Here is a 24,769-nt window from a genome sequence, read left to right as displayed (position 1 = left end):
CTATGTAAAAATGAGACAGAAAAAGAGAATCCTCCTACAGCTAGCTACCTCTCCTCAATAATAAAGAATTGTTCTATACATATTGTTCGGAATTCCTCCCATTTTGCTCTCATTTTACTGGAATCTATTTGCAACATTAATTGTTCCACTGAAACTGTTTTCCCCAAGATTAAAAACAGTCTTTTTTTTTTTGGTTAATTAAAATAGACACTTTTAGTCCTTACATTATTTCTCACCATGGTTGATTACTCCCTCCCTCTTTAAATCCTCTCAGCCTTTAATTTCTGTGATGATACCCTTCCTTCTCTCCATCTCTTCCTTCTAGCTGCTGGTCTTTAGTCTCTTTGGTGGCATCCACTACCTCTGACCATCCTTACATAGTTATCTCCTCAGAGTTCCACCATCCGCCCTATTCTCCTCTGATTCTCTCCTTAAGAAATCCTTCTACTGCTACAGGTTTAATTTGATGTTTGCTACTAATGACTTCCAGAAGTGTAATTCTGACCTATGTATTTCCCCCAGGACTTGGAAGTCTGAACTGCCCATGTGAATATTCATGCAGGTGTATCACAGGTGCTGCTCCTTGTTCCTTGTCTCAGAACAATGAATAGGCCAGATGCCACAGCCAGGAACCTGGACATCAGCCAAGATTCCTCCTTCTCCCTCACTCCCACATGCCTTCAACCCTAAATCCTCCCAATTCTATTTTCTGTGTCTGTTCTCATTTATCTATTCCCTTTGCTAAATCACCACCATCACTCATGTAGATTCCCATCATAAGTCTCCTAAAAAGTTACTGTCTCCAATCTTGACCACTCCCTCCAATCTATTCACCAAAATACAATTACAATAATCCCTCTAAAATGCAGATCTGACTATATGATTCCCCTGATTAAAATCCTATAATGTATTTATCCTATGAATAAGGTCCATATTTCTGAACAGGTTTGCAAGGCCCTGAAAACTCTATGCACTACTTACCTCTTCACCACTTGTTTCAATATTCCTGGGCTCACACTCCATGTGGCAGCCATAACTTACTAAGAACTCTTAATTCTAAATCTTTAAAGATGCTATTCTCTTCTCCTAAAACATTATCACCATAATTTTGGTCCAGCTAATTTCTCTTTTAATTCTCAGCTTATATATCACTTCCTCCAGGAAGATTTTCTTGACTATCTCATACTCACAACAGTAACTCCTCATCTTGGTGAGTGCTCCATATGCTCCCATAACACCCTGTACTTATTACTTTTGTCACTGTGTCGTGCAACTGCTTGACGCCTTTGCTAAACCTCAAGGTGTAAGGAATGCTGAGCTCCTGTTCACTACTGAGATAGAGCAACTTTCATAATGCCTTCATACCATAAGCAGTCTATAAACATTTAGTGCCTCAATGGCTGGGTCCAGTACCCTCTTATTTCAATATAGTATAGGGATTAAGACCATGGCTTAAGTCAGACAGACATGGGTTCAAGTCCTGTCTCAGATACTTCCTATGCTGAGATTTGAGCACCTTTTTGAGCCTCAGTTTCTTGATCTATAAAATGAGGATACTATGTCAACCTTAGGTTCATTGTGAAAATTAAATGCGATAATTCAGTTTCATTCAATGAATGCTCACTGAGCACCAATGCTAGTCAATGTGTTTCAACCATACCTCTCACCATTCTCCTTTGTGTAAATACCAAATACTGACAAAGCAATAACAATATATTATGTTTATATAAAATTTTCCTATTCACAAAAACTTCCATACTTATTAACTCATTTAATTCTTGTAAGGCCTTGTCAAGTGATTAATATCTCAGTTTTACAGCCATTATCCAAATGACTCATGCTGTCACTTTTCTCTTTTTTTGCCTGCATGCTGTTCATTATTTTTGGCACAGACCCCCCACCTCCCAACTAAGTCTCTCAACAGCAGCTCAAATGGCACCTCCTTTATAGACTTTTCCCTGATCCTTCAACTAGATGAGCATTCTCTCTTTCTGTGAACACAGCATTTTCTCTAATGAGACTTACTCTGCTCACCAGTATTAAAGATACATGTTTTTCTTCCTTATTTAATTATTAATATAATAAACTATATCTTATTATAATTATATTGTTTCCAATGTCATACAGGGCACCTTCTAAACAATAAGCACTTAAATATAATCTGCTTAATCAAATATTATTCAATTACCAAAAAAAGAACATGTAAAAAAATTTAAATAGCACTAGTTTAATTATACATATAGTCTCATTCCACTAAATTTGAAATAATGGGGAAAACAATTTCAAAAGTCTAACCAAAAGAATTAATTTAATTATAACTAATAATAGAAATCCAGGCCATAGGTCTGCTTCTTTGCTTATTATTCAAAAACTTTTTTCTAAAACAATAAATACTTCAAATGAATAACGCCCTCCCTCCATATATATACCCTTTCCTGAGAAAACTTTTACCAATAAATCTATATTAATTTTCCACTTAGGTTTTAATCTTTTTATTCTCAATGTTATATACTTCTGATTGATACTTTAGATATATATATTTCCCAACTTCAGTGGGTTGCTTTGAGATGGTATGAGAAAAAGAATGTCTGACAAACAGAAGGTTCCTCATTAAATGTTAGTTAAATCTAAGTATGAAAAGCTTATATAAGATAATTGAGCATGCATTCAAATGCTTTTTCTGGTGGATTTTCGCATATCCATTCACATAAGCCTAATTTCCCTGAATACTAAACAGGACATATATAGGTGAACTGGAAAAATTAGAAAATTAATCATGGGACAGAATAAAATTTTCCATCATAAGTTCATAGAGTAAACCCATTACCATGGTGCCCAAACCAATCACCCATGTGTATGTAGATGCCACAGATGTGTACAATATAACAAGAAACATAAAACCAGTAAAATTTCAGCAGAGAGATTTGGCCTTAAGAGTTACCACAAACAGCAATTATATGGTCCTTTAATCAGCTTTTAGTTCTTTAGTTTCCCACCATTATTAAAACAAACACATATAGCCCAGCCAGTGTGGCTCAGTGGACTGAGTATCGTCCCATGAACTGAGAGGTCCTGGTTCGATTCCTGGTCAGGCTACATGCCCAGGTTATGGGCTCGTTCCCACCATCGGGTGTGGGTAGGAGGCAGCCAATCAATATATCATTCTCAGATCAATGTTTTTCTCTTTCTCCCTTCCTCTCTTTCTAAAAAATATTTTTTTAAAAAGACACATATATACGCAAAAAGTATTTCTTACCTGCTTTGTCCAGTGATGGCATAAAACTTCTGAGTTCTGCTGGTCCAGACAATCTCCCAGTATTAGAATAAAACCTGTCTTGCCTTTGTGGAGGAAGAGCTGGATCAGAATAAGGTTGGCCTACAAAACAAGTTTTAAAATGTTTTCATTAGAATGAAATAAATCAAGTTTACTTAAGTTTAATATAATGAATGTAGACACTTCTCTTGCTTCCTAAAAGACTTTAACTCATATTCTTGGTAGACAATAGTGAAGAATTTTAGGAACATTACATACTGTATTAAAAGCAATAACTTAATTTGGGCTTTTGTAGTAAACACAAGTATAATATGCTACCCTGGATTTTAAAAGTTTCAATTCTGTGTAAATTAAGACTGGGTGGAGAAAAAGAAGGTTTATAGTTGTGAATACATGAAACACAGAGTTTATTCTTTTTTTTTTTTTTTTTTTAGAAAAATAAGCAAGAACGTATTGACCGCAGCAAAAACAAACCTAGAACAGTGAAACAAGGGAGGGCACAGAAGAAGCATCAGGAGAGCCCAGGTTGGGCTGCTTTGGTTCACTGGAAGTCAGGGAAAAGGGGGCCTTGGAGACAGATTCAGGGGGTTAGGCTGCAATGATGAGCTGCTGCTGCCCATTGCTCCCCTGGTTCCAAGTCTCATGGGGTCCCTTGGAGTTTAAGAGACACATGCCTGTGGGGGAAGGAAAGAGGGTGGGGATGGTATGGGTGTGCTCCCTGGAGGGAGAGCACCGAGTTTATTCTTGTATTATTATTTATTATTGTATTATTTCATACAACTGCAAATCTACTTTTGCCCTACCCTGTATATGAAAAGAATTTAGTTATATATATTCATTACTTTCTATTTTAAAAATAGTAAAAGAAAGCAGATACAACAATATATTTAAAAAGGCTTTGAAAAGATATCTACTAAAAAAAAAAAAGGAAAGAAAGAAAAGATAGCTACTAGCAAAAAAAGAAAAACAGAATATGTTGTCAGCATAGCAAGAAATTTAACAGAACAGACAAAGATAAAAAGAAATTGTCACTAAAGCAGAAAGAGTACTATTCAGAGGTCACTGGTGATCAAATTTTCATAACTTCAATATTTTGGAATTTAGCATCCCTCCAAAACTAAAGAGGAAGATTTCTGACGCAATAGATGAATGAAAGACTCACATTGCTCCGATTAAGGACATTTGGACAGATGCAAAACTGGGCACGGACTCTGAATCAGGCGCTCTACAGCCACCCTCCTTTGTCCCCAGGGGTTAAGATGACAAAATGATCATTCCTGGGTCCCTATAGAACTCATTATTCTTGAAAAAATATACAAGTAGTCTATCACATCTTTGATAGTTGATGGCAGACTTTTGATAGATTAGGTCTGCATATGCCCAAGTCCAAAAATATGGGGAAGGTCAAAGGGGGTGAATTGTGTGACTGTGTTTGTCCTTATAGATTTGGACAAACAGCCCCAAACTTCCATAACAAACGGTCCATAGCTGTCCTAGGCAGCGGTTCATGATGTGAACTCCATACGTTAAATAGGTCAGTCCTCATCTAACTCAGTCACATGGGACCTTATTGATACACCTATCTCACACAAAGCCAAGAAATTATCTGGCATCAACCAGAATCGATAGAAAGAATTATATTTAAAGAGCTCCCAAGCGTCAAGGGATGTGACTTAGGAGAGAAAGATCCAGACAGGCTTGAAGACTCATTTTCCCCACTTTCAGAACTCAGTGAGTCTGAATTAGCCCAAGGGAAGAAAAGACTAAGCACCAAGAACTAAACTGAGATTTCCCTTTCTACTTCAAACATGGAATTAATTCAATGGTAGAATTGAGTAAGGAGATAAAATGGGGAAACCTGAAAACCTCACAACTTTACCTTAATCAGGTCTCAGACACCTTATCATTATTTTGCTTCAAAAAGACATCCCCACAATATCAGCAACTTCAGAAATAAAAAATTGTGCTATAAGCACTCTATTTTATAAGTCATATACCCAATGTTGCCTTCTACTGGCAAGAATAATTCATTCCTTAAATCTATCAGAGCCTATTATGTGCCAGGTACTAGTGATTCATCACTGATTTTGATACAGTCCATGCTTTTATTCTAAGGACAGAAAACAAATACATAAAATGTGATCAATGCCTTAATAAAGGGGCATACAGTCCTGGCTGGTTTGGCTCAGTGGTTGGAGCATTGGCCTGCAGACCAGAGAGTCCTGGGTTCGGTTCCCGCTAGGAGCACGTACCATAAATAAATAAATAAATAAATGGGCATACAAACAACATAAATCAGAAATGTTGTCAAAGAGGAAGTAAAGCTTGCCCTTAAGGTCAGGAAGAATGAACAAGTAAGTAAACAGACATTCTGGTCAAACTCAGATATACATATACATCTGCATGTACATACACACAATATAATAAGATGATTATGTGAAAGGCATATGACCAATGAAAGGCTGAAACACAGAAAATAGGACATAAATGATTCCTTTTTTGCTTTCTTACATGTTTTCTACCACCCTTATAAGAGAAGAAATGATCAGAAAGAAAAATGTAAGAATAAAAAAGATGGGGAAAAAATGGATAAAGAGTGGGAATAAGTGTGCAGGGCATCTGAGGCAGTTTCATAAACTAAGAATTAGAATAAAATTCAATTCAATGTCTACTTTAAATCATCTCTTTTCATTCCAAAACACATTCTGGACTACAATTGTTCCCTGAGTACATACTTTAATAATCTGTTATATCACATATAGGAACATCAACATCGTTGAAAAGAGAATTATAAATATGAAAAAGGGGTTAGAATATTTTTAGGCTCAATACTGGTCACTCGTCATGTACAATAAACATTTTCACTTAAAAAAGAACATAAACCTAAAAGAACTGGAAAAACAAAACAAATGGAAAAGCCCAGAGAAAGTAGAAGGAAGAAAATAATAAAGATCAGAACAGAAATAAATGATACAGAAACTTAAAAATCAACACAAAAGATCAATGAAACCAGGACCTGGTTCTTTAAAAGATAAACAAGATTGATGAACCTTTAGCCAGACGTATTATCAAGAAACAAAGAGAAAGCACTAAATAAAAGCAGAAATGGAAGAGGAGAAGTAACAAATGACTCCACAGAAATACAAAGAAAATACTATGAACAACTATATGCCAACAAATTAGACAACCTGGGCAAAATGGACAAATTCCTAGAAACATACAATCTTCCAAAACTGAATCAGGAAGAATCAGAAAATCTGAATAGATTATTATATTTTTGTAATAATTTTTCTTCATTGATTTTAGAGAGGAAGGGAGAGAGAGATAAAACATCAATGAGAGAGAACATCGACTGGCCACCTCCTGCATGCCCCCCGCTGGGGATCAGGCCCACAACCTGGGCATGTACCCTGACCAGGAATCGAACCGGTGACCTCCTGGTGCATGGGTCAACACTGAACCACTGAGCCACACCGGCTGGGCTGAATAGATTATTTACAGCTAATGAAACTGAAGCAGAAATAAAAAAACTCTTAGCATCCCTGGCCAGTTTAGCTCAGCAGTCAGAAAGTCAGCCTGTAAACTGAAGGGTCATGGGTTCAATTCCTGATCAAGGGCATGTACCTGGGTTGCAGATTCAATCCCCAGCCCCAGTTGGGGTCATGTGGGAGGCAATCGATCAATGTGTCTTTCTCACATCGATGTTTTTCTCTCTCTCTTCTCCCTCCCTTCCACTCTATTAAAAAAAAAAAAAAAAAATCAATAGAAATATATCCTCAGGCCCTGGCCAGTTTGGCTCAGTGGTTAGAAGCATCAGCCTGTGGTACAGAGAGACCCGGGTTCGGTTCCCACTAAGGGCATGTACCTCGGTTGCAGTTTGTCCCCAGCCCTGGTTGGGTTGTGCGGGTGGCAGCTACTCGATGTGTCCCTTTCACGTGGATGTTTCTCTCTCTCTCTCTTCCTCTCTCTCCCTCCTGCTCTATCTGAACAAAAAATGAAATAAATGTCCTCAGGTGAGGAGGTGAGGATTAAAATATATATATATATTTATATATTTATATATATAAATTTACATATTTATATATATATATATTTATATATATATATATATTTTTTCTCAGGTGAGGATTAACAAAAAACTAAACTCCTAGAAAACAAAAGTCGTGGACCTGCCAGCTTCACAGGGGAGGTTTTATCAAACATTCAAAGAACTAAAGCTATTCTCCTCAAACTCTTCACAGAATTCAAGAGGAAATAAGACTTCCAAGCTCCTTGGGGCCAGCATTATCCTAATTCCAAAACCAGATAAAGACACTAAAAATAAAGAAAATTACAAGCCAATGATGAACACAGATACCAAAATCCTCAACAATATATTAGCAAATTGGATCCAGTAATATATTAAAGAAATTATTCACCACAACCAAGTGGAATTTATCCCAGGAATGCAAGGCTAGTACAATATTTGCAAATCAATAAATGTGATACATATCATAAACAAAATGAAAGAAAAAATCATATGATCATATCAATAAATGCAGAAAAAGCATTCAGCAAAATCCAGATCCCATTTTTTATAAAAATGCTCAGCAAAGTGGAAATAAAGGGATCAAACCTCAACATAACAAAGGCTATATAAGACAATATCATACTCACTGGGCACAAAATAAGTGTTTCCCTTAAGAACAAGAATAAGGCAGGGATGTCTTCTTTCACCATTCTTATTCAACATAGTACTGGTACTTAGCCAATGAGCTCATCAAGACGAAACAATAAAAGGCATACAGCCCGACTGGTGTGGCTCACTGGTTGAGCAATGATCCATGCACCAAAAGGTCACCGGTTCAATTCCCAGTCAGGGCAAATGCCCAGGTTGTGGCCAAAGCCCCAGTGGGGGGCATGCAGGGGATGGCCAATCGATGTTCTCTCTCATTGATGTTTCTCTCTCTCTCTCACTCTTCCTTCCTTTCTCTCTAAAATCAATAAAGAAAAAAAAAGGCATCCAAATTGGAAAGGATAAAGTGAAACTGTCATTATTCACAGATGGCATATTATATAGAGAAAACCCTAAACACTCCAACAAAAAACTACTAGGTTTAATAAATGAATTCAGCAAAATAGCAAAATAGCAGGACACAAAATTAACATCCAGAAATCAATTGCATTTAAAAAAAAATTTTTTCTTTATTGATTTTTAGAGGGAGAGAGAGACAGAAACATTGATGAGAGAGAGAACATTGATTGGCCACCTCCTGCATGCCCCACACTGGGGACCGGGACAACTTGGGCATGTGCCCTGACCAGGAATTGAACCGGCAACCTTTTGGTGCATGGGTCGACACTCAACCAATGAGCCACACCAGCCAGGTCGATGGCATTTTTATAAACCTATAATGAACACTCAGAAAGGGAAACTAAGAAAACATTCCCACTTACCATTACAACAAAATAATTAAGATACCTAGGAATAAACTTAACTAACCAAGGAAGTAAAACACCTAAACTCAGAAAACTACAGGACATTGAAAAAAGAAAGAGAACAAGATACAAACAAGTGAAACATGTACCTTGTTCATGGATTGGAAGAATTAACATCATTTAAATGTCCATACTACCCAAAGCAATCTACAGATTCAACGCAATTCCCATTAAAATGCAATAGCATATTTCACAGATCTAGAACAAATACTCCAAAAATTTATAGGGAACCAAAAAAGACTCCGAAAGGCCACAGCAATCTTGAGAAAGAAGAACAAAGTAAGAGGGATCACAATACCAGATATCAAGTTATACTACAAAGTCACTGTAATCAAAGCAACCTAGTAATGGCACAAGACCAGGCATATAGATCAATGGAACAGAACAGAGAACCCAGAAATCGACCCAAGACATCATGCTCAATTAATATTTGATGACAGGGGCAAGAGCATACAATGGAGTAAAGATAGTCTCCTTAATAAATGGTGTTGAGAAAATTAGACAGCTACATGTAAAAAAATTAAACTAAACCACCTACTTAACACTATACACAAGAATAAACTCAAAATGGATAAAAGACGTAAAAGTAAGTTGTGAAACCATAAAAATTATAGAAGAAACCATAAGCAACAAAATCTCAAACATCTCACATAGCAGAATGTTCACCAATACATCACCTAGGACAAGAAAAACAGGAAAAAAATAAACAAATGGAACTACATTAAAATAAAAAGCTTCTACATAGCAAAAGAAACCATCAACAAAATGAAAAGGGATCCCACTGTATGGGAGAACATATTTGGTAATGATACATCTGATAAGGGGTTAATTTCCAATATATATAAAGAACTCATACAACTTAACAAAAGGAAGACAAACATAAATTTTAAAATGGGTAAAGGACCTAAATAGACACTTCTCCAAAGAGGACATACCAATGGCCAAGAGACAGATGAAAAAATGCTCAAAGTCACTAATCATTAGAGAAATGAAAATTAAAATGACTATGAGATATCAACTCACACCTGCCAGAATAGATACTCCATCAACAAATCATCAAATGACAAGTGATGGCAAAGATATGGAGAAAAGGGAACCCTAGTTCACTGCTGGTGGGAATGCAGACTGGTGCAGCCACTATGCAAAACAGCATGGCATTTCCTCAAAAAATTAAAAATGAAACTGCCATTGACTCAGTGATCCCACTTCTAGAAATGTATCCTAAGCAGACCAAAACACCAATCTGGAAGAATATATGCACCCCTATGTTCATAGCAGTGCTATTTACAATAGCTAAGATCTGGAAACAGCCCAAGTGCCCATCAGTAAATGAGTGGATAAAAAAGCTGTGGTACATTTACACAATGGAGTACTACGAGGCTGTAAAAAGGAAGGATCTCTTACCCTTTGAGATAGCATAGAAAGACCTGGAGAGTATTATGATAAGTGAAATAAACCAATCAGATAAAGACAAGTATCACATGATCTCACTTATATGTGGAATCTAATGAACAAAATAAACTGACAAACAAAATAGATCCAAAATAGAGACAAGGAAGCATGGAACGGACTGACAAATCTTAGGGAAAAGGGGTATGGGAGGCTGGATGAGATTAATCAAAGAACTTTTATACATACATATATAATAGTGTAGTGAAGGCCTAGGGGGAGGGGGAAAGATCAAGGTCAAGGGGGTCAAAAGGGGAACAAAAGAGGGACATCTGTAATACTTTCAATAAAAAGATATGTTTTTTGAAAAAATAAAAAGGTAAAAGCATAATATTAGAAATTCATATTAATTGGATATTTTATTTTTTTAATAGTTTCTTATTTTTATTTTTTGTTTTTATTGTTGAAGGTATCACTGATGTTCCTCCTTTTCTCCCCCATTGACCTCCTCCACCTGGCTCCTACCCAGCTCCTGCCTTCCCCACACTATTGTCTGTGTCCATTGGTTATGCATATATGCATGTAAGTTCTTTGGTTTATCTCTTCCCAACCACCCCCACCCTTCCCTCTGAGGTTTGTCAGTCTGTTCCCTACTTCCATGTCTCTGAATCTATTTTAATTGTCAGCTTATTTGTTCATTATATTCCATATATATAAGTGAAATCATGTGGTACTTGTCTTTCTTTGACTGGCTTATTTTGCTTAGCATAATACTCTTCAGGTCCCTCCATGTCATCTCTCTAAAATCAATAAAAAATAAAATAAAATAAAAAGATGTCAATTATATTTTTTAAAAAAAAACAATTTTAAGAGGATGGATAATATAAAATACACAGAAGTGATGAAGGAATGTGTATACCTATGTTTATGAATGTACTTTCCCCCCCGCAAAAAAAAAAAAAATCCCTAAAAGATATATAACTAAATTCTGGGAGGGCATGCTAAGATGATAGCAGGATTTTTCAACTTTCCTAATTACACATTTCTGCATTGTTCAGATTTTCTAAAATAAACATGTATTACTTTCATAAGCAACAAAGACAATAAAAACATTCATTCCATGGGGTGAGGGGTGTAAAATAGCTTTCTGTAATATGAACAATTACACCTAATTATTTTGTTTGGAAATCTGTGTTATTGCTGTGCTCTAATATGTATCATTGTTTTCCTTTAAACAGGGCCCACATGTCCTCTTTTCTTCTATTCCTATACGTTGCATATACTGGTTACCTTTCGAATATAAATAATAACTATTCTCTTTCCATACCTGATGGAGGAATCATCATCTTACGATCCTGTTCCCATGGAGGTGAAAGGGACCCAGTGTCCGAAGGTTCCCTGTGAGGATCAGTTAACTTATCGTAGCTTGATTTTCCTCTTTCATTAGGAATCTGATGCTCCTGAGGATTCCCTGGACCTCTTGAGCCTAATTAAAGAAAAAAACACAATTCTGTTTTATCTAAAATATATTATGAGACCTACCATCAAATAAAATCCAGACATTTCTTAAAAAGTGAAAACAATTAGATTCCAACGAAGTTTCCCTAAGACATATTAGACTACAACTCTATCCTACCAAAGTCATTTCTACGGCAATTTTGCCACGTGCGTAAATAAGTACTTGCTTATAAACTTTGTTTTTAAATGTTATAATAGTTTCACATATAAAATCAGTGGTTAAATTTTAAAGTATAAATAATGCCTGAAAGATAAAAGTAGAAATAGCAAAGTAAAGATTTCTATCAAAATGCAGTAACATAAATATAAAATAAAGTTTATGTTGCTTAAACTAATCTACCAAGTCAAACAAAGAGTATGATTTCTTTAAAACAGTCATGTTAGGGGCAATATGCTTATTTCAATAATTCTACTAATACTACTACTCAAAGTATTTCTTAGTAAAACTCTTTGGAAATATATTCGGGCACACCCGGTGTGGCTCAGTGGATTGAGTGTCATCCCACAGACTGAGAGATCCCAGGTCAATTACCAGTTCGGGTTGCAGGCTCAATCCCCAGTGGGGGGGGGAGGGGAATGCAGGAGGCAGCCAATCACTGTCTCTCTCTCACATTGATGTTTCTCTCCCTTCCTCTCTAAAAAAAAAAAAAAAAAAAATTAATAAAATATATTTTTTTAAAATCGTATCTCATTGTTGTAACATGATTCTCTACTCCCCAAAACAACTTTAACCAGTCTGATTACAAACTTTATCCCATCAGATAAATTTTACTATAAATGGCTTAAAGAAATTTATAAATGTCAAATACACCTTCAGAAAGAGCTCATAGCCCTGAAGGCAAGTCTAAAATAAGAATTTCAGAAACAGCAGCACTGTTGGAATAAACATTTCAAACAAGATAATTAATTTGGATAAGAAAATCTGTCATACATACATTAATAAAGCAGGGGAAATGCTTTATTTTATTTTTTTTTAATATTTCTTCTTTATTGATTTGAGAGAGAGAAGAAGGGAGAGGGAGAGATAGAAACATCAATGAGAAAGATAACATCAATTGGCCACCTCTTGCATACCCTCCACTGGGGATTGGGCCCACAACCTGGGCATATGCCCTGACTGGGAATCGAACCAGCGACTTCATGGTGCATGGGTGAGCCCTCAACCACTGAGCCACACCGGCCAGCAGGAGGGGAAACACTTTAAAATTCCCTTCTTATGACTACAGAAAGGATAGTACCTCAATTAATAACCTATATTCAATTTTAAAAAGATAAAATATAAAAAATATTCAAACACTAAATAACAAAATATATAAAAACCTCATTTATCCATCATTGAGGGGTAAATAAGGTGTTCTCAAAATTATATTGCCCATAAAATAAGTTTGTTCCTTTTCAAGAAACAGTTTCTTAAGACAAAAAAATAAAAACAACAATTTTTTGTAAACAGAGTCCTTTGTAAAATGCTTCCCACGTTTCAGAACCTCCTTTAGGAGGAAACAATAATTAATTTGATCTTTTCCTGATAACTTGTGCAAATCAGTATAAACTTTCTCTTTTTTAAAATATATAATAATCTATAAAATAATTATCTACTCTATTTGGAGAGTCAAGAGGTCAACTGACTTTTATGTTTGAAGGTCAACTATCTCTTTCCCTTATAGTTGTATATTCTATTAAATTTTCCAAATCTTTCCTTCTAGCTTGTTCATCCTTCTCATCAGTTCATTAAAAGAAAAAGGCTGGAAAAGAAGAAAACTGAAATGGTAGAAATGTACAAGAGTAATTAGGCTAAATTCATATAGAGTAAAGCATACATCTTTTTTTTTCTTTATTGATTTTAGAGAGAGAGGAAAGGAGAGGGAGAGAGAGATAGAAACATCGATGAGAGAGAACATCGACTGGCTGCCTCCTGCAAGGCCTCCACTGGGGATCAGGCTCACAACCTGGGCATGTGCCCTGATCAGGAATCGAACCAACAACCTCTTGGTGCATGGGTTGATGCTCAACCACTGAGCCACACTGGCCAGGCTAAAGCATAGATCTTTAAAGGAGACATTCAAAGGCTTTCCTCTGATTGTGTGCTTCCAAAGGACCAAGTACGGGCCAGCTGACTTATTACTAGGTGAAAATTACAAATTTATATTACTAAAGGTTAAAAATTTTCATTCAGACCCAAAGTTTTATATAATTTACTCTAAAAATATTATTTTCCTTATACTCAATATTATTCTAACATATCTCACCCAAACGTTCAGATTTTAAAAGATAATAAAAGGAAAAAAAAGGAAGGGTACTGGTCATCCCTCTTTGGTGGGTCATAGGAACTTTAAGTACAAAGCAACTTTTTTTTTTACTCTTCACCCAAGGATTTTTTCCATTTATTTTCAGACGGAGTGGGAGCGAGTGAGAGAGAAACATCAATGTGAGACACATCCATTGGTTACCTCCCACACGACCCAGACCAGGGCCAGGGATTAACCGCAACCAAGGTACATACCCTTGACCAGAATCGAACCCGGGACACTGTGGTCCCCAGGCCGACGCTTTAACCGCTGAACAAAACCAGCCAGGGCCAAAGCAACTCTTTTAAGACCGGTTGATTACTTACCTAAAACCACTATAGCTTCTGTTTTCACTTATTTTTAAAAATAAACTGTTGTTTATTTACGCAGGTATCCAGGATATATGTTGTAACATTATATATTTTTTTCAATTTCTCTGTAGCTTTTCTAACAAATAGTAAAACACCCTTGCACATAATGTAAACATATCATATCTTGAAATAATTAAAAAGGAGAGGAAAGTAATTTAAATAGGAGAGGAGAAATCAAAGGTAATTTTTACTCTTATTCCAAATACTCAATTGACTACAAGCAATCCTTGACTTATATCATTCAATTTCCAGTGATTCCCATTTGCATCTAGTCAATTATATAACATTATTTCTAGGGTACTGTTTTTTAGACTGCTGGCTTCAACCCACTTTAGTGCATGAAATTCATCTTAATTCTTAATCACTATTTTTTAATGAAATGGAACAAAACTGAATAGAAAATATCAGAAAGCACTGAAAATAGTAATGAGTACTATTTCATGTAACGGGTTTCAGTTACACTTATATTGGTGTGTACTATGACATGATAGAAAATATGTTTCTTATGCTAGGCCAAGGCAAAAAATTGAGGGGAAATGAATTTAGGGTACTTACAACACACATGTGAATTTCAAAATCAGTCCCCTTCTCGGAAGTACTTAAAGCAAAACAAACTCTCTAAGGGCAAAACAAACTCTCTAAGGGCTCCAAGTGTCAATCTGCAACTCATTGTCTTTCCCTAGGAGCTCTCAGTTCAAAGCCAATACTCTGAAGTATCCCCCCAGGGCTGTGGGCCCAAGCTGCTGTGAGAACAGGAAGCAGAGAGGACCAGTGCTACATGTAGCAAACTGAGGAAGGGGAAAGAGAATATAAATAAGAAACGGGCAAAGGGAGAATGTCTCATAAACATAAAGGACATTTATTTTTTTCATATTCTTGAAGGCAATTCCAAAGAAAGCAATAAAAAAATATTTAAAATAATGGAAGCTTCAACAGGAAAGTACACAGACTCTCTGAGAGGCTATTTTGATGAGTAATATCCATTTGAATATTAGAGCTTTCCTATGTTGGGTTTAGTTTGTTTTTATTTGGTCTCATTATTTGCTGTTCCTACCTCAGATTTAATATGCTAAAATCACTGACAAAAGGGGGAGTGGGTATATTCTCTCTCTCTCTCCCCTATTTTTTTTGTGTGGGAGACAACCAAATTTTTGGTGGCATTGCTTGACCAAGGCAAAAAAAAGGTGGGGAGTGGGGACATGACACTGGTGAAGAAAGCTATGGGCCCTAACAAAACATAGACTTGGGGCTAAAAAGAGCAATACTCCAATGGGGGGGGGGGGGGAGCGGGACAAAGGAAGAGGGAAATGGGAGCATCTGTAATAGTGTCAACAATTTAAAAAAGATGGGGGGGGGGGCGATACTCCAGGTCCATAGGTAACGCCTAAATGCGTACTGATGAGGTAAATGCAGAAAAACCAACAACTAAGACTTAGAGGCTTGACGTAGTTCTGGAAACTCTCAAAAACACATAAAGGGGTAACAAAGCAGACAATTTTGGGTTGGTTTAACAAAGTATTAACAAATGACTTAGGTTTCTTTTAAGGTTCCCATGAAAACCCTGCGTACAAAAGAGCAATTCTGAATTCCTCAACATTAAAATAAAGGTTCTTTCACTTTGATTTTCTACAATGAAAAGATCATGATAATGAAGTAAAACAAGATTTTAAGAACTCTACATTCTAATAATATTTCATTAAAATACAATTTTATGCTGTTATATTACTTTATATATTCTTTATAAAGTTTTATATGATGTAGTATAAAATAGTTTGTAAGAAGTCAAAAATGTGATTTAAAAAATAATGCATCAAGCGCTTGACCAAAATGTGTTCTATTATAACACAGTTTCTAAAAGAAAAACATATTAAAATGTCATAGAGCTCCTTTTCCAAACAAAAGTAACTCAAAATAAGTGCAAGGAGTGCCTGCAGTTTCCAAAGGATTATTTTAAAGATTGTTTGTAAAGAAAAGTTGAGATGAAAATATAAAGTAAGGAAGAATCTAGAGTAATAAAGATGTTTAAACAATATACCTCTTCCTCCTCCCCCTGGAAGCAAAGGCGAGAGTCTCAGTGGACCCTCCAACAAAGTTGGAGGGGAGAGAAAAGCTCTCGTTTCAGATGAAGGTCGACCCAATGGTGAGGGACCATATGGGGAATGCTCTGGAATAATTAAAACAGCATGTTTAAATTCATAGCTTCAATTCGCTACACTACAGATCAGAATCCCATTTCAACAATTACCATCAGGTCATCCTCCTGCCAGTTAAGTTTAATCCATGTCCTGAACACTAACTGTGCTTTGGGTAATGCTAACATGGACTGGAATTCATTATGGAACTCTGTGCTCCATAAAGTCTGTTTACACAATGTGTATTTTAGTCAATAAAAACATTACCCTCTTGATAATGAATACACATAAATAAAATAACCATACAATATTAAGCAAAGAATACTGGTGATATTTTAGAGTTACAAGATTTGGGGGGGAATGAAGTTTGTTTTGTTTTTAACGGTAGTATGCTTCTAAATATTTCAACTGGTGAGGGTTGTAACATGGAAGGGCTCAGTTTAAATCAGGGCCAGACAGCTTATGTTGAGCCATGATTTATTTGAGTAAAGCTCTGAATTTTGAAAAGTAGAAAAAAAAGCATAAAATACTCCAAAGTATCAGAAATTACTTTTGATTCATTGCCAGTGAAAAGTCAATTTACAGGGCTGGCCAGTGTGGCTCAGTCAGCCAGAGCATCGTCCCATACACCAAAAGGTGGTGATTCGACTCTGTCAGGGCACACACCCAGGTTGTAGGCTCAATCAGTCTGAGTGCATGCTGAGTCAGGCCAAGAAAAGTCAATTTACATACACGAATTCATTAAAAAATTGTCACTCTACCTATAAACCATATAACCAAGAGCCCTATCATTTTACAAACTTCACCATTCCCAATTAATTATGCTTCAAAAGATCAAAAGTTAACAGCAAAAATCAAACAAATTTAAATACCATCAAAATAACACTTTTTAAACATGTTAAATTTTATTATGTAGTTTACATAATATATACATGTAGTTACAAAAAAGATCAAAGCATTATTTACCCTCCCCTGAGACTTTTGCATTAATTTCAGACAAATTTTTTCTGTATAATTCCTCCCACTCCTAACTTTGTTACTATTTGAAATTCGTAATAATCTGCTATCTTCAAAATGTAGAAGTAGAGTTTCATTTTAATGAAACTGGACTCTCCAAATGATTTTATAACTTTTCAAAGGTAACAATGGGATTCTATCTACATAAAGACAGGTTTATTTTTAACTGCCTCAGAAGCTTAAATTCTAATTCAACCAAAATTATTTTGAAATTTTTAAGCTATTTGGAATAGTATTAGATCACTGAAGATGCTAAGTCATTAATGAATGGAAAGAAACAGTAAATACATCTTCCAAAGAAGATGTATTTTTAACACCCTTCCTGAGGGTATTAAAGCAATCAAAATTCAGATTACTCAGGTTTTCCCACCATTCAAATAAATAGTTTTAAGTAATTAAAAGCTAATTTTTAATTCTCACTTTTATTTTTTACAGTTAATTGCCCTTTTTTATTTAAGAGAAAGAACAGTATCATTAAGCATCATAAACATATAAGACAAGTGTAATACGGGGGAAAATCTTTTTCCAAGTACATATTCCCTTTTGTATGGCAAATCAACTTCACTAACACATAATACATAGATTATGAAATTAAAATACATCTAACATTTGTGTTTAAATTTTATCAAATTTCTGCTCTATAAGAACATTCATTATGTTGCTACCAGCTTCCTTGATAATTACTTAATTCTCATTTTTATAATTCAAACAAATACCAAAGAATATGTAAAGACACAATGTTATTCTACTTAAGCAATCCTTGCCCATTCATTCTCCAAAACAGAATTAATGAGTACCTTACTATGTGCCAAGCACTTTGCTTTTCAAGGATCTCAAGGTACTAAATATACATCATTGTATAAAATCCCAGTGAGAAGGAGAGGCACCGAGTATTTGTTATTGCTAGGGAAACGAAACTCAGAAACTTGGGAAACTGTGAGAGAACTTACGTTAGAACCCTAGCCCCCAAATCTAAATAATGTATGTGTAATAGTGCAAAATTTATACTAATATAAATTGCATTTACAAAATATATATAAATATATATGTATTTTTAAATGAGGAATTAAAAAAAAAACTACCTCTGCCAAATGCTGTATTTGGAACATCAAGTGCATAAGGATCTTTTTCTAAAAGTTCAAATTTAAGCTCTGTTTCAGTTAATCTGCAAATAAAGAACAAACATCTCTAAATTACTCATCCAAGAGAAGCACCCACATTTCTAGAAAAATACCACTATCAAATATAAACTATTCTTCATTTTCTCAATATATACATAGAAGAAACAGATCCTCTAAAATTATTCTGACCAAAACACCTTTCTATATCCCCCATTATAATTTTGGGGTAACAGGTTTCTTTTTGCCAAGTGATAGTTTTATTGAGGTTTAAAATTTTTTTTCTTCAAAATCAGACTGTAAAGAATTCAGTATCACAAATCCTAAATTCTAGAAATAGAAGGGTCCTCAAAGGTCAACTAGTTCAAGTCTATCATTTTTCAACTGAAGAAACTGAGGCTAGGAGTTTGACTAATTTATTCAAAAAAAGTCCAAGGATTAAAACACAGGGCTGGCTCTTGGCTTTAAGTCATGTATGCTTTCCATTGTAATGTTACACTTAGGATTCCAACCATTACATAAAATTAAAATCCAATGAACTCATCCTACTATTCTACTCCTAAGTTTTTTTTTCTCAGAAATGTGACATTTTAAAAGAATCCTATTTCTACTTCTTAACCATCAGATCTGAAATAAAAAATGTATTCATTTGGTTTTAATTTCTGAGTAGAAAAGGCAAGCAAGAAGACTAAAACTAATATTGGAAAAAATTTTTTTTCCTTTATTGATTTTAGAGAGGGAGGAAGGGAGAGGGAGAGAGACATAGAAGCATCGATGAGAGAGAACATCAACTGGCCGCCTCCTGCATGCCCCCAACTGGGATTGGGCCCACAACCTGGGCATGTGTCCTGATCAGGAATCGAACTGGCAACCTCTTGGTGCATGGGTCGATGCTCAGCCACTGAGCCGCACCGGCCGGATAATGTTAATAGTACATTCTGGCAAGAAATTATAACACTCTGGGAAGACTTACAATCCTCATAAAAAAGCATTTACTCTTCCCTTTGTACAATGTATATTTTTATTCTCCTTTTCATTTCTTTACTGTAAAATAAATTAAACCCAATACATTAAAACCTGGGGATAAGAGAAATAATAAATATGTATTCCATCTATCTATCCATTAAAAGATGCTGATAGTCTGAAAATTACTCTCTCAGAGAGATTCATGCTTTCTCTTTCTATCCCATTTAATCTCCCTCTACCTAGCCTACTGTTGCTGTTTTTTTTACATTTTGTTACACCTTTTATGAAAGAATCTGTGAATAGTTTCCTTCTCTGTTAGAGTGACCTCTGTAAAACAAATGTTTCAAACCAAAAATCTAGTAACTCTTAGTAAAACTAATAGATTTCACCATTAGATATTCTAAATCCACTACAAATTTTTGTTTATCTTTATAAAAGTATTAATAAAATAACAACTAAGAATAAAGTTTTTAAAGTGTTCCCATTAAGACACTTACTTTTGTCTGAGGTAAGAATTTTCTTTCTTTAAATCATTGAGGTTTCTTTCAGCAGTACGAGCTGCCAACTTAAAAAAAAATAATATATTTTAAAAATTTAAACAAACTTAACATGAAAGATACATGTATATAAATATATCTCAGTGATGGCATACAAATATCACAATCACTTAAGCATTTCAGTAAATTCAATGTTAAAAGTTTTACTTAAGGGAAGATTTTAAAAGGAAGTGAGCTTCATGAGCCTAAAGCTGGAATTCAATCACATACTTGCCAATAAATGCTGTGATCTAGAAGTCAAGGATTAGCATTATTTGGTCCTATAAATATCCAAAAACATGACAAGAGTAATGTAAGAGGGCCCAAGCTTAGGGTGACAGGAATGGAGATTCAGAATCATTATGCAGGGCAGCATTGGCAATGGAACAAGGTTACCAACCATCTCTGGAAAGATATCACTATAATTCTGTGAAACCATAAAGGTTTAAAATAGTTTCACAGCATACTGGTATAGGCCTTTTTTTTTTTTTTTAATGGCTGAATATAATCAAAGCATGCTGCATATCTTTAAGTACACAGATGCTGTATACACAATATTCTGATAGTCTTTTACATTTGTTTAGTTAAACTTTTATTTAATAAAGTAAAAGGTTAAAAAATCAGAGTTTATGTTATAGAAAACAAAGCTACACTTATCATAGAAGAATATGCACTATTCCCAAATCATTATGGGTAAAGGTTAAACTTGATTGGATTATTGCAGGTTTCCCAGTCATTCTGTGGATTCTCCAGATAAACAGCAGCAGTGTGTGGAACATCAGACCTGCCAAGCTAATGGAATCCTAGGGCAACTGTATCTTTCATACAAAGGTAGGTAAATTATCTCAGTCTATAATCATAGTGTCTTATAAGTAAAAGAACTACAGTATCAGTGTGTTCACTTAAAATTGTGAACTACACATGAGAACTGACTTTAACTGGTCTAAGAATAAATTATGTAAATATTCACAAAAAACATAGCTTAACCATATTTTAGCACTCACTGCCAAAAAGATTCCATGAGTAAATTATACCATAACAATTTTAGTTAATAAAATACCATTCGTTTAACTTTTTTTTTTTTTTAAATCCTCACTCGAGGACACCTTTCCATCTTTTATTCAGATAGAGTGGGAGGGAGAGAGAGAAAGAGAGAAACATCGACATGAAAGGGACACATCGAGTGGCTGCCTCCCGCACGACCCAACAGGGCCAGGGACAAACTGCAACCAAGACACATGCCCTTAGCAGGAACTGAACCCGGGTCTCTCTGGACCACAGACTGACGCTCTAACCGCTGAGCCAAACCGGCCAGGGCCATTCGTTTAACTTTTAACAATGCAGAACCTAAATTACTTCTAAATGTTTTCTACATAGTGGAACATATTTACCCTTAGAATAAGGCACCAAAAAATGTACAGTTAATAAGCCAAAAGTTCTACTATGATTATAGTATAGTATGTATTAATGATACACTTACAACAAAAAATTAGAAAAATAAACTGATGGCAAATGAATACAGATTTGTGAAAAACTTATATACCCAAAGGTTACATAAAACTGTAATTTCAGTAAATGACCACAATGTATTCTAAAACACTGTATTCAAATACTGAATACTTACAAAATATAAAAAAGCATTCAATTAGGTATAAGTATTAAGGAAAAAAAAAAACAGTACCTATCTTGAGAAGCTTAAATGTGAGGTAAGAACATATATAAATGAGCATGGCTGGGTGGCTCAGTTGGTTGGAGTACTGTCCCATGCACCAAAAGATTGTTGGTTCAATTTCCAGTTGGGGCACGTACGGGAAGCAATTGATGGATGTTTCTCTCACATCTATGTTTCTCTCTCTCTCCCTTCGTCTCTCTAAAAATCAATAAAAAAACATATCATTGGATGAGGATTGAAAAAAAAAGAGCATGGTACTTGCCACAGGAAAGTAACAGAAAAAGCATAAGACAGAATCTTAAAGGTCAAAATTTCAATCTCCACTCTTCACACTCTAATCAAGTGACCTTAGGCTGTTTCCTCATTTGTAAAACTTGAATTTGTTAAGACCTATTTATAGAGTTATTGTGTGGACTGAGTAAGTAATACATGTAAAATGTCTAAATACAGTGCCTACAACATGAAAGATACTAATAAACATCAATTCCTATCCATCTTTAAAAAAATAATCAGCATCTGAGTATTTAGAAAGTGGTGAGGAGGGGTGAAGACTAAATTCATATCCAAGCTCCGCTCAACTCAATAACAAATCTTCACTTGAACTCTCGACTGGGAAGGACCTTAACATCTGACATATCTAATTTCTCACCCATTAAGCTGGAATCTCCACTCCAAGAAACATCCATGGCTAAGAAATATCTCCCTAGCTTCAGTATAACCACAGTGATAAGAACAGGTAACATTGACTAAGTGTTTACAATGTGTCAGGTACCTGGCTAGCAGCCGTACAAGAATGATCTTATTTAATCATTACAATAACTCTCTAAAATAGGTACTAATGATATCTCTATATGATAGGTAAGGAAACTGGGAGGAAGTGATGGAGCCAGGATATCCACCAACACAGGATGAGTCCAGACCCCATGTATTCACCCACTGAGCACACTGTCTCTCCTTGAAGACTCCTAGGGACACATCCTCCTAAGGCTGGCTCTTTATAATAACAATTCTAACAGAGATTGTTCTTACAATTAGTCAAAATCTCTGCATCCTTATGATTTACTCACACAGTTCCTCTGGGAGACTGACATGACATTTCTCGTGATGGCCTTTTTCTTAATGTGTATCAAGTAATTCACTGGGAATCAGATACTAGATACTAGAATTTCTAGAACATTTAGACCTAGAAAGGGCCTTAGGAATCAGTAGGTATCATCCAATTGTTTTACAGATGAGTACACAGGCCCAGAAAATTTCAATTTGTCCACAGTAATCAGTGGCAATCCAGTGCCCTAAAACAATGAAGCCATGAAGATTATATCATGTCCCCCACAGAGAGTATAAGCTCCTTGCAAAGAAGCAATGTACTGAAAGTAGAGAAGGAAAAGTTAGATTTTGGGAATAACTGTGCCATAACAAAGTATTTAGTTCATAAGGAACATGGTAAAAGAAAATGATTTTTAAAAATACTACCTTTAATTTTAGTACCTTCTACAGTGCTCTTTTAAATTAGGAAAAAGAACCTAAGAGAATGTAATACTTACCCAATTATCATGTGCTTTTTTCTCATGAGAAATAATCTGCAAAAGAAAACCATTATAATACTACTGATAACTACTTTTCATTAGTAAAAAACATCCACATCTACCACTATGATTTCGTACACAACTTATAAACTCAAAAGTAACTCAAGTATCTCTGAAAAGTCAGTAACATTTTAAAGCAAATTTTCATATACACATGATCTACTCTATTATACTTTTAAAACACAATCAAATGTAAAGACAACTAAACTTTTTATCTAATAAACTTCTATTTTATGTAATAATCAACTATAATGAGTTGCCAATTAAGAGACACCAGCTGGACTGAATGTGAGACCCCAGTGCTTATATACAGGGTGGGACAAAAGTAGGTTTACAGTTGTGAGTACGTGAAACAGTTAATAAAGCTATTGTAATCATAACCTGCATATCTTTTTCCATATGAACAAATGTAAATCTATTTTTGCCCCACCCTACATGTTATTTATTTATGCAATCCACATTCCCAAAGCAGAAGACATGGCAACTTTAAACAAGATCTCTTTTCCCAAAATCTCTGGCTCCCTAGAAACGTTCCACAGCCACATGTAAAACCTCAAGAAAGGTGTACAACTAGTCAAGTAACTATATTCCTACATGAAAATAGAATTATCTATTCAAACAAATCAGAACTGTTTTAAGTAATACACACACACACATACCTGCCCTTGATAAGAATGAACAGTTCTCTCCAATTCTTCTTCAAGATCTTTGGCTCGCTTTCTACACGGAAAAAATAATCATCCTACTATTAATATATATTAAGAAATAATTGAGCCCTGGCCGGTTTGGTTCAGCGGTTAGAGCATCAGCCTGCAGACCAGGGAGTCCCAGCCAAGGGCATGTGCCTCGGATGCAGTTTGTTCCCGGCCCAGGTTGGGGTGGCAACCAATCAATGTGTCTCTCTCACACTGATGTTTCTCTCTCTCTCTCTCCCTCCCTTCCTGCCTCCCACTCTGTCTGAAGATAAATGAAAATGTCCTCTGGTGAGGATTAAATTAAAAAAATGATTGAATGCACTCTCTATACTGGAAATATTAATGAAAGCACCTAGAATGTTTTGTTTCACGTTTAAAAAAAAAAGTTCAGAACTCCACATTAATCATCTTTAAGAGGTTCTAAAGGATATTTTTTTCTGATACAATTTTAAAATTAAGATTTAAGAGTACTATTACTTAGGTTTACCCAAACCAAAGGTCATGCAAAGATTTATATAGTACTTTGGTTCATATTTATTAAGAAGTATGATCTTGGAAGATTTACTCAGACTTCTATATTCTTAATAGAATTCTAGAAAATTAACGCCCAGTGTGAAATAAAATGTTACTTGTCACTTTTATAAGACTAACAAGATAATTTCTTCTTTTGGATAAGACTCAAGCTTATACTCCCTAATGTAAAATAAAGTCTCAAAGCTATTTGGTAAACTG

General features: G+C 35.2%; 1 protein-coding gene across 1 annotated transcript in view; it reads right to left on the bottom strand.

Annotated features, from left to right (window-relative positions):
- The window catches only part of MIA2 (MIA SH3 domain ER export factor 2), a 108,720-nt gene that overhangs the window by 4,189 nt on the left and 79,762 nt on the right, over positions 1 to 24,769 (bottom strand). Inside the window, 7 exon segments of the mRNA XM_036259361.1 lie at positions 3,257 to 3,376; positions 11,469 to 11,627; positions 16,351 to 16,479; positions 18,547 to 18,629; positions 20,046 to 20,113; positions 23,301 to 23,336; positions 24,002 to 24,062. Coding sequence (XP_036115254.1) covers positions 3,257 to 3,376; positions 11,469 to 11,627; positions 16,351 to 16,479; positions 18,547 to 18,629; positions 20,046 to 20,113; positions 23,301 to 23,336; positions 24,002 to 24,062 — 656 coding nt within the window.

This window comes from Molossus molossus, unplaced genomic scaffold (genome assembly GCF_014108415.1).
Source record: "Molossus molossus isolate mMolMol1 unplaced genomic scaffold, mMolMol1.p scaffold_m16_p_1, whole genome shotgun sequence".
Taxonomy (NCBI): domain Eukaryota; kingdom Metazoa; phylum Chordata; class Mammalia; order Chiroptera; family Molossidae; genus Molossus; species Molossus molossus.
Note: the sequence above shows the minus strand (reverse complement) of the source record. Positions and strands in the feature narration are given on the sequence as shown.